General features: G+C 48.0%; 1 protein-coding gene across 1 annotated transcript in view; it reads left to right on the top strand.

The window, feature by feature from the left end:
- Positions 1-204: 204 nt before the first annotated feature.
- The window catches only part of GNA13 (G protein subunit alpha 13), a 37,466-nt gene continuing 22,490 nt past the window's right edge, over positions 205-15,180 (top strand). Inside the window, exons 1-2 of the mRNA XM_057715030.1 lie at positions 205-639; positions 3,488-3,714. Of these exons, the coding sequence (XP_057571013.1) occupies positions 357-639; positions 3,488-3,714 (510 nt within the window). The 5' untranslated portion in view covers positions 205-356. The remainder of the gene's footprint in view (positions 640-3,487; positions 3,715-15,180) is intronic.

The following is a 15,180-nucleotide window of genomic DNA, read 5'->3' as shown; positions in this document are numbered from 1 at the left end:
GGAGAGGCCGCGGCGTGCGTGCGTGCGTGCTGCGTGCCTGCGTGCGCGCGCGCCCCTGGGAGGCTGCGGGCGGGCGGGCGCGCGCACGCCCCGGGGCCGCCGCCCCTCCCGGGCCCGCCCCCCCGCCCGCCCGCCCCCCCGCCCGCCCGCCCGCCCGCCCTCCCCGGCCCGCCCGGCCCGCCCTGCCCGGCCCGCCCCGCGAGTCAGTCCGCCGCTGCCTCCCTCCGCCGGCGCGCTCGGGCCGCCGCCGCGCTCCCCGCCCTCGAGCCGCCGAGCCGCAGCCGCCCGCCGCCCGCGGAGGCGGCGGAGGAGCCGGAGGGGCCCGCCGAGGCGGCGGCGGCGGCGGCGGCGGCAAGATGGCGGACTTCCTGCCGTCGCGGTCGGTGCTGTCGGTGTGCTTCCCGGGCTGCGTGCTGACGAGCGGTGAGGCCGAGCAGCAGCGCAAGTCCAAGGAGATCGACAAGTGCCTGTCGCGGGAGAAGACCTACGTGAAGCGGCTCGTCAAGATCCTGCTGCTGGGCGCGGGCGAGAGCGGCAAGTCCACCTTCCTCAAGCAGATGCGCATCATCCACGGGCAGGACTTCGACCAGCGCGCGCGCGAGGAGTTCCGCCCCACCATCTACAGCAACGTGATCAAAGGTGCGGGGCCGGGGGTCAGGGGGGTCGGGGGGCCGGGGGTTCAGGGGACCTGGCGGGCCGGGGGTCGGGGGGCCGGGGGTCAGGGGGGTCAGGGGGCCGGGGGATCAGAGGGCTCGGGGGGCTGGGAGCGGGGGGCCGGGGGGTCGGGGGCCGGGAGCCGGGAGCGGGGGGCCGGGTGGTCGGGGGGCCGGGTGGTCAGGGGGCTGCAAGGCCGGGGTCCTGGCTGGGGATCTGGGGGTCGGGGGGCCGGGGGTGTCAGGGGCGTCAGGCGAACTGGGGGCCGGCGAGTCAGGGGGCGGGAGCGGGGGGCCTGGGGGTCAGAGGGCCGGGGGTCAGGGGGCCGGGAGCGGGGGGCCGGGGGGTCATCGGGGTCAGGGGGCCGGCGGGTCAGGGGGCCGGAGGCGGGGGGCCGGGGGGTCAGGGGGCTGCAAGGCCGGGGTCCTGGCCGAGGATCTGGGGGTCAGAGAGGTCGGGGGGCTGGGCCGGGGTGTCAGGGGGCCGGGCCTGGGTGGGGGTCAGGGGATCTGGGGGCCGGGGCGGCGGCGCGGGGCCGGGCACCGCCCTCGTGCGTTCTGTCTCTGGCGAAGGACCGGGCTCGGCGGGCGGGAAGGGGGCGCGGCCCGGCGGAGAGGATGCCCGGGGAGGGGGCGCGGCGGGTCCCCCACCCCCCCCACCCCGCCGCTGACTCGCCCCCCGCGAGGGGGAAGTGAGGCAGAGCCGGGGGCCCCGGGGTGCCAGGTGACCTTCCCTGTCCTCCCTCCAGACAAGCCAACCCCAGACTCTCCACTCTCACGCCACGCCCGGGCGCTGCCCGCCCAGCCTCGCCTCCCCGGGTGGTGGGTGACCCGAGTCACATGGGGTCGGGGCTGCTCCCAGCGCCCGATCCAGGGAGTTCTGGAACCGCTGCAGTCTGGACACTTGTGCCGGAGAGACTCTGGTCAAGGGCGAAGGGTGACGGCTCTTGGGCCCTTTGGGGCAGGGATATGAAACTTGAGGGTGTCCTGTTTACTGTGCTGCCGTCAGGAAAGAGTACATCATACAGTTGGTCTAAATAAGTTAGCATCGGTGGTTTTTCGCCCCAGTGTCACGGTGGGGCAGGATGTTTGCCTGTAATCACTATGCAACACGTTCCACTCTCCTTTTGCTTAATAACTGGGGGGCTGGAAGGAGGGGGTACCGCACTTGCTTCTACTACACAAATGAAGTCGTGCAAGGATACAGAGAGCCTTTGGCCTAAAAGTGATGAGGGGCCTGGGCTGGTTGAGTCAACGAATCAGTGTGGGCTTAGAACATAGGCTCTGCTGCTGTGTGTGAGTATTCTTAAAATGGGAGTTAAGCTTTGTTTTCAAGTGAAAAACACAATTTTAGTTCTGGGCTTTCAAAGAATTAGAGAACAGGGGGTTTTATTTTTGCCCTTTGAGCGGTAATTAGCACTCTGTTTTCTTAGTATTAACTGTTTCGTACTTTTATAAAAGGCATTTTGGCAGAATTGAGATACAGAGCCTGGTACTTCAGGTGCCTGAGGGTTCTCTCTCGCATCTGGGTAGCAATTATCTAGGAGTTGGTTACAGATTTCAAGCCTTTCCAAGCAGCATTGTTTTTTTTGTTGTTGTTATTTTTGTCTTTTTTTTTTTAAGGGGGTTTTTTGTTCAGGAAGTACTTAAGTCACTCTTTCGTGTTGCTTTTTTTCTCCCAGGATTGAGTAGGGGAAAACTGCTTGGGGGGTTGGGAGAGTGGGAAGCCTTGGGGGGTAAGGACAGGGGAAGGGCACTAGGCCAGGAGCTCATAGACCACAGCCAGCCCTAGTACCTCTGCAGCTAAGCTGTAAAAAGCGGTTGTATTTGCTCTTTCTTCATGTATACTAGAAAACTAATTAAGGTTTCTTTCAGTGAAGACTCTGCCTAGCCAGTCCTTCATCCAAGGTACCTTTGAATCCCCATGCAGCTGCACTTGAGGAGTTCTGTGGATGTGTAGGGCCAGCGTGTTAACTGATAGCCAGGTAAACACCTGGTTCTTTTTTAACACCTGGTTCTTCATGTGCACTGGTTCCTAAGTGTGACCTACTTTGAGTGTTGAGGGTGAGATGCAGTCCCTAGCCATCTGCGTTTTTTGAGTTGGCATGATCAGAAAATTGACAACAAAACGGTTCTTAGTCATCAGGACCAACGACCTAATAGTCATGGGATTGCTAAGAGGACTAAAAGTAGCAGTTCAGTGTTAGAAATAATGGGTTTGAAATAATCTCGGTGAGTTGAAATCTCTGCTTCTGTCTTTCTTGCAGTCTTCCTCCTTTAAGGGGGTCTGACTCCATCCTGTGCCTTACACTGATTTGAAGCTTTGGGTGGAAGAGGTTTCTGAGCTTTGAATGTGTTCCTGGAAGGCTCAGGGATCAAGCCGAACACAGGGCAATACGTTTGGTTCTTGGCATCTCATAAACAGATGTCTCTTTGAGAGAGTCATAACATCCTCCTCGCAAGTCTTTCTTCAGAGCCTGGGCATCAGACTGTGTGGCATCGTTTCTTTTTCCTTCGCTAGTTTTGGTTCTCTTGTGACTACCATCTACCCAGGAGTTATTTTATAAATGAGAACATGTTAAAATCCTTTCAGAGGAGCACTTGTGTTAATTGTATTTGCTTTTCAAGGCTCTAATTTTATGACTGTGAACAACTGTTAGTTTGTTTTACACTCTGAGAAGTTATTCCTGTTTGTTTTGATGTTGGTCTCCATTTTTGGAGGCACTGGGCCTGGAGGACTTAAGAAGTTTAAGGAAATAACACTAAAATCCAATCTCTGAGAATATCTAATGACTCCCATTGCACTTTTTTTTTTTTTTTTTTTTTAAACAAAGGTATGAGGGTGCTGGTAGATGCTCGAGAGAAGCTTCACATTCCTTGGGGGGATAACTCAAACCAACTCAGTGGAGACAAGCTGATGTCGTTTGACACACGAACCCCCTTGACGGTCCAGGGCATCGTGGAAACTCAAGTCTTTTTACAATATCTTCCTGCTCTAAGAGCATTGTGGGCAGACAGTGGCATACAGAATGCCTATGACCGGCGTCGAGAATTTCAATTGGTAAGAGATGTGTTATTTTTAATGTGATCTTATTTTAACGGCATTTATTAACATCTAATGCTGACACACCCTTTTCACTGAGTTCTGCAATATAATGTATCTATCCAGAATTTCCACCTCTGAACTTTGGGTTGCTATATAGATGAGCTTTTTAAAGTAAGCAAGATAAAAATAAGGTAAACTCCAGAAGTTTGGTGAAGCTGTTATAATTAGTTGGTTATTATTTTTCCTTTCTGAAGGTAAGCTTATAATGATTTTCTAAGGCACTTTCATCTAATTTTTTTCTCATTTTAAAAGTAATTTCCTCTCAGTTATGGCAACAACATTGATCTTTCTAAAAAACTGACCTTTTACTTTTGGATTAAGAGTTCAGTAACCTAATTGTTCAAATGTGTTCTTTAGAGGTATTTATATCATGGTTCAGATTAAGTTAATCTATAAAGAGGTGAAAATCCTTAATAATGTTTGAGTCTTTGTGCTTTTTGTGTATTTGAATGCTTTTTTTTTTTAAGGCTTCTAAGCACATTTTACAAACTGTTCCTTCTTAAAAAACTAAATAATCTGTTATTTTTTTGTACCTTTGTTTCACATGGGAAGCACCTAGAATTTATTTCACATTTGTTATTTCTACTTTGTCTTAAGATTCCCTGTAAAACTTAGTAGCTGTTACACAACATTGGAGAGAGGGTGGAAAATAAAGGATCTGATCTAGGTTAAAGACACAAAAATGATAATTGAAGTAGATTTTTTTTTATCAAGTGTTTTTAATGGTGAATGCTTTGATTGTATTCGGGGTTTTATGTGCCAGAGACCAGGAGGATCCCAGGAATGGTAGTCATCTAGACTGTATGCAATTTGGAGGGAGTTCACATCTAAAGTATTTTACTGTAATGTGATCAAAATAAAGTGACAGTTAAAAGTAAAACTGCTTAGAAAGTTGTTCACTGCTGTCGGCGGTGCAGGCAGCCGCGTTTCTGGGCGTGGCTGCAGACTGGTGCGCGGCCTTGCTGCCACACTTTGTGCTCAGCAGCAGTCTTGCTGTTAAAGTCCTGAGAGCTGTTCACAGTGGCTCTTGGTAAAACTGAGACCTGAACCTTTACTTTCTCTGCATCATGGCCCTTGTGTGTACCTTACAGCCTAGCACTTGATTACATATTGTCTGCTATAGTCGTCTTTGGTGTGTGTATGTTGTCTGTTAATTTATCTATTAATGAGAGGCAGGGCAACCTCACATAATTGTTAAAGTCAAGTAGCTGGCGGCATTGGATGTTGACAGTTATGAATGTAACAGTGACCTCCATCCTCTTCTCAGACTCGGGCCTGATTCCCGCCCTCCGCACACCGCTCCTCAGCCGCTCCACGCCCCCTCCTGGGTTACGTGCTGCTCGTTCTCCTTTCTTCTACATCCATGTTCTCAACAGACCACACTTTTCACCATGAGTTTTCTCAGGATGTTGTTTGTCCTTCCAGGTCAGGGAAGAAACGTCTATCTGTAATAGCACACACTGCATGTTGGTTCAGTGAATAAACAAACAGCTGTACTGTAAAGGTCTCTGTGGGAAAGTTCCATGAGTCCGTTTAATTGGAGTTGGACCTGACTGGCGCTTCTTGAGTTTGGCCGTTTACATCTTACAGTCTCATGGTCATCGTCGTTGAGAAAGCATTCCTGAGGATTTATTCGCCATTAAGAACGAATCGGGAAAACCACTCAGGATGAGGGCCTGCAGGTTCTTGACTTGAGCCAGCTGATGCTTTCAGAGCAGGGAAGCCCTCAAGGACATGGAGAGACAAGTTCCAGAAATGCTTCTGTCCTGATGAAAAGTAGAGACACCAGAAAAGAGGAGCAGGGAGAGATCTAGTTTTAAACTCCTGGAGGACGGGGCTTTTTTTTTCCTGCTGTCTCCTCCGCATTGCTAGTGGTACCTGGCACAGGTAGCAGGTGCTCGGTTACTACGCTGGATTCATGGCAGTCCTACTGTGGGATGCTCTGTGGTGCTTGGCGTGCTGTTGAACCCTGGGAAGGCACTTTGCTTACTTAAAATTGTCCTCAGAGTCCTCTTTGATTCCTTCTCTCGTCTATACACACAAAGCCCCAAGCCCTGTCTTTTCTGCCCCTAGAAGTCTCTGGCATCATCCCCTTCTTCCCACCTTTCCATTGTCCTACTTCCTCCTGCTTGGAACTGCCAGGGAATCTTGTCCAGACACGGCCGGGTTTGCTCAGAAAACTCTGCTCCTTCTCCACCGCTCCCAGAACAGAGTGCAGACTCTTCATGTGAGTCGGGACTCCGGCTGGCTTGCCTGGGATTCCAGTGTCATTAGAACACGTCACAGACCCTGTCAGCCCTCAGAGCCCACCTGCTCTGGGTGTCTGCATCCACGGCAGTCTTCACAGAGTTCCACTGCTGGGGTTCTTCGTGCCTGTGTCTGTTCACTAGGTCTTCCCTTCACTTAGAACAGCGCCGACCAGGTTTTATTGTGACTGCATGTGGTCCACCGGCCACAGATTCAGCAGATTCGTCAAGAATCCTTGCTTAACCAGAACAGAACAGTTTCCTCGACTCCATTGCTGCCTCGGGAGCCTGGAGGGGCCCGTGGTGTGCCCTGTGTTTGTAGCGGGCCATGGAGGAGTGGGCGGGATTTGCTTCGGGGTGCAGTGCCTCCAGAACCCAGCTCTCTCGTGGGAAGCCTTCCCTGGTCCTCCCGCTGGACCGGGGATGCCTCTCCTTAGCCTGTCTGGTTCCAGCTTTTTCGTTTGTATTTGGTTCTCCCTCTAAAGCAGAATCTCCTTTGGTCTTCCTTTTTTTTGGTCTTTCTCTCTCACCAGCGTAGGGCCTGACATTTATTTTTATGTCCTTGTTTTTTTAAGACGATCTGAATTATAATATTCTTCTAGAAAAAAAGAAACAGTCCTCATTTTTTCCTGGGAAACATGAGTGTTTCTGTGTGCTAGTTTGTTAATTTTCCAGGAGATGGAAAGTTCCTGTGTTACAGAATCAATTTTTCTTTTTTGCTAGGTTTAACAATGTAGTATATTTTTGAATCTTGGATACAAAAAGTAAACATCAGGGCAAGTGAGAAGAGTTAGCAGATAAAATAACTAAAATTAGCCTTTTTCAAATAACACTTTATTATTAAACTTACTAATGCAAATGTAAATGTGGAAAAGTGGGGGCAGTCATTAAGCCTCTCTACGGCTTTTTTGCTTACGATGAATGGCCGCCCTTTAATCAGTTTCTGGGGCAAGGGTAGGGTAGTGATGTCACAGCTTAGGTTTTTAGCTTCTAGCAGGCCATTCGTTTGGTAGTAATCACTTTGGGTGCAAACATCAATGTTTTCTTTCCCTAGTTCCCAAAGGCAAACATTTCCTTTTCTGGTTAGTATTGTTGGGTAAGCTGAATAGCTTACAGTGGAAAAAGAGAAGCCTGAAGATAGAAGTGTCGTTACAGCTTTATGGTTCTTATAAACTAACGCACCGAGGGCAGTGTATCCTAAGAAGCGGTCTCTTCTGGGTCTCAGTTAAATGTGAGTAAAGCTCTGCCTTGGCTGTGCGTCCAGGATAGCCCGCCCCGTCCCGAGGCGGTGCCCTCTCTTTGGAAGAACTCGCGTGACCGTATCCAGGGGATTTGCTAGCTTAGAGGACTAAAGAGATGGGAGTCAGAGGTTGGCTGGGGAGCGATCCCTCTGGAGACGTGTAGCAAAACTAACACATCGGCGAGGGTGAGGGTGAGGGGAGTCACTGCCAGTTAGATTGCTTTGGAATGTGTAGTAGGCAGTTGCTTCCTCAGGAAGGTAAGCAACATGGATAGACCTGGTTACAGAGGACAGGAGAGTGTGTGGCCCTGGGAGGAGCACTCCCGCGTTCCCGACACACTGTAACCTTGTCAGCATTTATACAGCTTCCTGTGATGACCCGTCTTTTCTTTGCAATTCCTGAGACTGAAACTATTTTTTTTTGTTATCGTGGTACCTTCAGTTAGACTTACATTTTCTCAGGCAAGTAGCGCAGTGTGTACTTGAGGATAGTTACACTTCCCCAAGCTTGATGAGCTAGTTTTTTCATTAAGACAGAGCGTCCCTCGGACTGTGTAACAAAGTAACTATTTCGCCCCGTACAGTGGCCTGTGAAAAGGAGCTGAGTGCTGTGCAAATAGGAACTTCCCTTTGGGCTGAGATATTTGTTTCTTTGTTTCCACTGCAGTATGGATTTGAAATACTATGGAGTTAGAGGCATTTGTTTGTTCTTTAACACTAGTTAGGATTTGCTTTCAAGGGTGAAGTACTGCTTTCAGTTGTAAACTCTTTTCAGTTTCTGCTGGAGAAGGGTTTGGTCCATTTTCTTTATGAATAAAATCAAAACAGGACTTTGACTTCAGGTTGCTAAAAACCTACTGATTCTAGGCTTCCAGTGAAATATTTCAGCCTGTGTAACAAGGATTATATGTTACATTAGAAATTGTAGAGATTTTTAAATTTAGGTCTCTCTAGAATTTGTTTTTGCTGAACTTGGTCAGATGTCAAAATGGTTCCGTTTTATCCAGGTCTTGGAAGCCCAGAGCTGCACTACTGTTTACGTTAAAAACAGGCTGTTTTGGGTGCGTATAGTTTGCATATGACTTTGTGAGATTGTGTGTGTGTGCGCGTGCCTGTGTGTGACACATACATGTGCACACCTCAGTGTGTCTCTTGGTGTGCTACATCAAGGTGAAGTGTTCGTGTTCACATCATCCTGTTTTTGGCGGGAGCTTGACTAGCTGTGGGATGTCCCAGCTCTGGGTGCTGGAGGGGGATTGTAAAATACTCTGTGGCTTTTTATGTTACCTTTTATTGCTCTTCTTTGCTAGTGTGGGCCTGACTCAGGAGAAAGGCTTGTGAGCTTGCTTTTTAAGAAGGACACAGTGGCCCAAGGACTTCCCGCGTTGCAGAGTCCCTGTTCATGTTTCACACGTAGGCAGCAGCCCAGACCCATTTGCTGTATCATCATATTAGCTCAGAACAGGTGCCAGTTTCTTTCTGCAGAAAATTAAGTCAAGTGCTGATAATTGTGTGACTTTTTAAATACCTTATGTTTTACAAAATTTGCTTTGTGCTTTTCAAAGTACATTAATTATTTCTATCACATATTCTATCCTTAAGTAAAAGAAAACAGACAGAATGTGGGCTGTTGTCCTCATGTCACATATTAAAACTTCAGAGGCAGAGAGGTCCCTCAAATCACAGAGGTAATAAATGATGATAGGTAGACCCTGGGGCCTGGGTCTGCAGACTCCTCCTCCAGAGCTGGACCTAAACCCTTTCACAAGCCCTCAAGGCTCTTTCCTCTCATTCCCAGCCTCTTGGGAACACGCTACGCTAATAGTTAACACTCCCCTAGTAAGTTCTAGCACGAAATAGGTAGCACTGCACTGATTCACACGTAGTTGTTTTTGCATTCTGAACTCTTCATGATATCCTTGTGCCGTTCTTTTTTATTTTATTAACTTCGATGATAGTTACAGTGGCAGTGGTCACAACCTTCAGTGCAGTGGCCAGTTTACTAACTTAGAGGCGCAGAGTGTCCTGACCACCGCGCACCATGGTAGAGGCTGTCTGAATGTTCACCTTCTTGAAAACTAACTACTAGTGACCCTCAACTGATGTTTCACCAGTGAACGTGGTTTTTAATGTTCCCTGAAAAATAGAAGTTTAATAGCAACCAGTTATCTGAAAGGCAGCCATACGTTTTTTTCTAGGAAAGTGACATTTGTGAATTGGCAAATACCTGGCGTACAGTCGCCCAGATGTGTTCTTGGTTTGGAGAAGGGATATCAGAGCACTTTTATTCTGTTATTCTTATGAGTTCCTCTGCAGTTTCTCCCCCACCTGTCACAGATTTCATTCTGCTTAAGAGCACTCCAGAGTGTAGTTTGTTGCAAGTTTTTGTTCCAGTTAGAAAGTACCTATTTCTGGAAATTAATGATTTTTTTTCCCTTGTTTGAAAGTGCTTTGTTTTTTTCTAGCTGTTTGATACAATTCACTTCAGTCTATGTTGTGAGCTTTTTTTTTTTTTACAAGATGCCTTTTTTAAGAGATGTTGTTACATCCACATTAGCAGAACATTATTAGAATGAGCTGATGTGGATCAAGGAAATAGTTTTGTTTTGAAAACTGAACTTTAGTGGCCTTGGCTAAACTTACCAATCTTTTTCAGTGATGGTGGCTGTCTGTCATAATCTTTCAAATTTTATGTCTCTTCTCTTGGCAAAACAAATACAAATTTTTAAGTCAGTGCAGTGGGTAAACTGTTTCATCCACAACTACAGGAGATGCAGAATTCCTTAGTAGAGTTCGTACCCGGCTCTGGTTTATTTGGGTTTTGGTCTGTCAGGAGACTTGTGTCCTTGGTTTTGCTACGTGGAACTTTATGTCTTCCAAACAAATTAGAAAATAACTGTATTCAAGTTTACTGATTTATTTTACATATTGTAAAGCATTTTTACAATTGGTTTTGACGGGGTGACCTTAAAATGTGATGTGGTTTTCTGCTGTGCTGTGGGAGGGAGTGGAAGTGGGGGGGCCAGGCCAAACGCGGGCCGGCTTCTGCTGCCCCTGTGTGTGCTGGGGCGCGCCCCCCAGCCTCTCTGACGTTCTCAAGGGGGGATGATTCAGCTGCTGTTCTTAGTTGTTGTAGCGATCACAGCAGGTGATCCAAGCGAAGCCTTTGGCGCAGTGCCTGACACGTGCTCATCGCACGGCCATCATTAGCCATTCGCAGTCCTAATATGCCGCACGCAGAAACCACTGGTACTTTTCTAAAATGCAAAGCACTGTAAGCTTTGATTTAACTCTGTGAATTTGATTCCCAGTGTAAAAATCCTGAATTCTAAACAGTGCAGAATATGACGTATGTTCTCATTAGACCGTTTGGTGTCTCTGACAAAGGCAGCACCAGAGAGAGGTTTGAGGTTTTCGCTGCTACGTCGGTTCTTGTTTCCTTTCCAGTGTCACCGTGCTTGATTTCTGGATCAAAAATTCATGATGTGGCTCTTCATTTCTTTAGAGTATCTTTTCAACATTTTATGAAGATGGGGATGATATTTTCTCAACTTTTAACATTAGTACATTGACTCCAAGTATCCTAGCATGATGTCCATTTGAAAGTCTGCTCTCTACTTATTTTATATTGACTGTTTTTCTTGTACATAAATTACCATACTGACCCAGGTTAGTTCATTTTACCTTTACCTTTCATTATATTACTGTATATTTTCCATTTCTTTGACAAATGTGTGAACTTTTAAAAAAGTTGCTTAATGTCTTCCTGACAGCTATAGCGAGGTCGGTTCTGAAAGCCCTTTGCTTATATATTTATTTTAAGCAAAAAACATTTTATAAATGATAGGACTATATCTTTACAGTTAGTCCTTGTATACATTTTTTATTTTTATTTTTTTAATTTTTGTGGCCATGCCATGCCGCACATGTCATCTTCCCTGACCAGGGATCGAACCTGTGCCCCCTGCATTGGGAGCACGGAGCCCTAACCACTGGACCGCCAGGGACGTCCCCAAGTCCTTGTGTACATTTTTAAATGATTTGTAAAACATTCACACTTTTAAGGAATGAAATGGAATAATGACAATTAAATTGCTTTGAAAATAAGGCGTAGATGTGTGGTGGAGCCCACCGCAGCGACCTCTCCCGCTTGCACGGTGAGGTTTACAGCCGGCGTGGTCCGTTGTTGGGAGACCGTGCTCCCGGAACGCTGCGGATGGGTGGTCTGGAGGAGCCCAGCGTGTCCCCCTGCCGGCGGCCTGGCGAGGTCACCGCGGTGGGCGCGGGCGCTCTGCGAGCCCAGCTCGGCCGGCCCTGGCGCCCCTCCGCTGGCACACACGTGTTCTCTTCCCCTTGTGGCCGTTTCCTGTGCCCGTGGCCTGGCAGAGGCCTTGGGAGGACGCACGCTGAGGAGAGTATTTGGGCTTCTTTTCCAACCTAAGAAATTCCTTATGTTCATAAAATACAGAATCATTTTTTGTTAAGATTTCATGTTACTTTTTGTGAGATTTTAGAACTACTGACCATTTTGTAAAAAAAAACAAAAACACCAACAACAACTAAAAACAGCCTAAGAGAATAATGGAACAAAAAGAAACAGATTTCACACTTGCTCCCCTAAAGAAAAGGAACGCTTTAATTGCGCCCCTTAAAGACAGTGCTAGTCCCCAAACAAAAGGCTTACGTCATCACCTCCCCCAGCCCCCCGAAGACCCGGTGTTTTGGGGTTCTTCCAACCAGTGCAGCTACATGTAGCCTGTTAACAGGACATTTTTCTTTTCCCTTCTAGAAAGGTTAAACAAGAAGTGCTGGGATAACGAGTACTGTCATGAGGGTGAGAGACTTTCACTTTCCTTTTGAGTATCCTGGTTACCATTTTTTGATCCCTGGGTCATCTTTTCAAAATTATTTTCCTGTTAAATAGGCCAGACTGCCTCAGTAGAAATTGTGTCGTGCATCTGTCCCCTTACATCATGTGATTTGCATTTAGGCTTCATGCTGTGTGGTGTGGTTTCCATTTATTGATATTGAGTAAAAGAAAAGCTCGCGCAAGCCACTGGCGGTGAGCAGTGGCGCTGGCTCGTCCGGGTCGCTGGAGAGCCGCGCACGAGCGGTTTCCCGGCCAGCCTGGCTCCACGGGGCCGCGCGCGGGAGCGGGGGCGCGCGTGTGCTTCCGGCGAGCAAGCTGCTGCTCCCGTGTGAAACGGTCTCTGAGTTCATCTTTATTGATTCTTTTCAAAAAAAAACCTAAATAAGTGCTTTATATTCACAAAGCAGCAAATACCATATATCCTAGTTGAAATATTTTAAAAGTGTAATGAGATTTAGCCTACTGAGTTAAAATAGGGCAATACAAATGATTTGCCATTTTTAACTGGTGCTGACTTGCCGCGTTTGCAGGAAAACTCTCTTTATTAGCTACAGCTTCAAAACTGATGGCACCGTTGAATCGTGGCCACCTAGATTGTATACATTTCAACTGCAGGCTGGGGTAAGGAGAATTATACTTAACTTTTTTCTTGACTTTTTACATTGTTAGGATCAAATGTTGCAATCTGTTTTAAGATTAGTGTACAGTCTAGTAAGAAACCAAGGTTCCCACCTCTTGTGTTTTGCACATTTGGCCCTAATAAGTAAGATAGCTTTCTTTTGAAAAAGGTGCTTTATTAAGAAAAAAAAAGTTCATTCTTTAGAACTTCATTCTTTTGATAGGAATATGTATATGTGTTCATTTGATATTTTTATGTGTAACTGTGTTTTATACTGTGGTCAGGTGTTAAGGTTTAGGGCGTTGTTTTGAGAGTATCCATTTTTTATCATGAAAATCTGAATTCTTTTCTCCTCAGATGTGAAAAATGAAGAGCAAGTGTAAAGGAACAGGAAGGCCCTGGGTAGCGCACTTCAGGACCCTTTAGCAAGAGTCACACCGCAGTGACATCCTGGTACCTGGCAGCTCTCAGCAGCCGTTCAGGGTCATGTTACTGGCCACCTGTTAATGAGTCGGGCACTCTTGTGCAGGCTGGGTGCTTGCTAGCGAACTGCCTGAGAGTAATCTTTGTTCCTGTCCACCTTAGGTGCTAGTTGGAAGAACCCACACTAACTAAGCAGACAAGTGAATAGTCCCACCTGTGATAAATGCTCTGCAGGAAAAGAGAAGCAACAACAGAGCAAGAGGGTGGTCGGAAGAGGTGACATTGAAGTTGAGACCCCTGGGATGGGCCAGGAGAGAGGGGAGCGTTGGACAGGCAGAAGGTACACCTTGTGTGCAGGGCCTGCGGGGGGGCAGAGCCCACTGGAGTGTGGGAATCGGGGGGAAGGGGAAGAGCGGCCAGTAAACAGTAACATTCGCCAAGAGGCTGTGTGCTGTCCTGGAGCTGGGTGGCTGCTGCATAAGGAGCCTTGGTGGTCGCCATGGAGATGGTGGTTGCGGAGATACATCAGGGATGCTTTGTGGGAGAACTGCTGGGCTGCTGATGGATTAACTGTGTGAGGGGGGAGAGAAACATGCACCTCGGATTGTGGTTTAACAAGCAGGTGGGCAGTGGTGCTTCTAGCTGAAATGAAAAGAATGTGTGAAAAGGAAATTTGAGGAGAAAGAGTACAACTTTAGTTGGGGTTTGTTAGGTTTTGAGCTCTCTGAGACACACAGGAGGAATCACGTAGACAGCTGGATACATGTCTGGAATCCAGAACAGAGTTTTGGGCTAGAGAGAAATTTGTTGCTTGTATCCAGGTGATACTTAAAAGCCTTTAGAAGGTGTACAGTCACTCAGAGAAAGGGTGTAAAAGAAATTAGGGCTCAGGAAAGAGTCTTAAGGAAACTTGAAACCACTTGAGACTGTTCAGAGCAGGAGATGGCTAGGCAGCAGTGGTTCCGGAACGTGTCATGCCATGGGAGCCGGGAAAGGGTTTTGAAGAAGAAAAAAAGTGGTCGGGGCACCATGTGCCACTGAAAGGTCTCGTGAGGCGAAGAGAGACGTGTCCAGTGATTTTGGCAACAGGAAGGGTACTGCTGACTGGCAGGAGATGTGAGGGTGGAGGTGAGGAAGTGGAGAAGGTTCACTTGAAGTCAGCTGACTGTTCTCATTTCCCTTTTGCAGTACTTTCAACCCACCTGGCTTATTACTAGGTTGGGTTTTTTCAAGCCTTTTTAAAGTTTAAGTATGTACTGTATTTGTATTAACCAATTTCTTTGAATCTCACTCTCAGAAGAAGAGTTGATGTCAGTTACTGATATTGTTAACCTGTTAAGCCAGGCGAACACAGGTAATGTCTACTTGAGACTGCTTCTCATGTCGCCAGGGCGAGAGCTTAGCAGCGCTGTGGCCTGGCATGGCTCCTGCGGCGAGCGTGTGTGGACTGCCTGGCCATACTGTGCTCTGGGATGCGTACGCCCCGGGACTCGAGACCTGCCTGGCTGGCCTCCTTCAAGGAGGCTCTCCATCCAATGAGGAGCGGGTAGGTCACCCAGCGGTGGTTGCAGGTGGCCCAGTGGACGGTGTGGAAGGCTCTCTGCCAAGAGTCTGCAGAGTCAGCAGGTGGTTACTAACTGAGGAAAGACCTAGGAGAGCAGGTAGTCCAGTTCACTTCGTTTTGTACATAAAACACAGGTCCATCGAGGTGAAGGTGTGAGAGTCAGAGTCGAGTCCTTTCCGCTGTGCTTCCCTGTGGCCCTTAATAACCAGTTAACCCAGTAGTGGCTTAGAAACAGGAACTGATATGCCACTGTGCATTCTGGGCTGTCACCACATTCATCAGCATGTAAAACATTCACAGGCTGCTGGATGTCTTTGCTGTTGACCCGATTGATTGGAGGCGAGGGGGTGGCTAGGTAGTGCTCAGGTCGGGCGTGTGGAGCTTCGCTGCTGTGGAGAGTTTGGGATGACGGGTTGAATGTGAAACTGGGAAGGAAGTGATCTGGGTTTTCCTCTCACC

This window comes from Hippopotamus amphibius, chromosome 17 (assembly GCF_030028045.1).
Source record: "Hippopotamus amphibius kiboko isolate mHipAmp2 chromosome 17, mHipAmp2.hap2, whole genome shotgun sequence".
Classification (NCBI taxonomy): domain Eukaryota; kingdom Metazoa; phylum Chordata; class Mammalia; order Artiodactyla; family Hippopotamidae; genus Hippopotamus; species Hippopotamus amphibius.
This window is presented reverse-complemented; position numbering and strand designations above follow the sequence as displayed.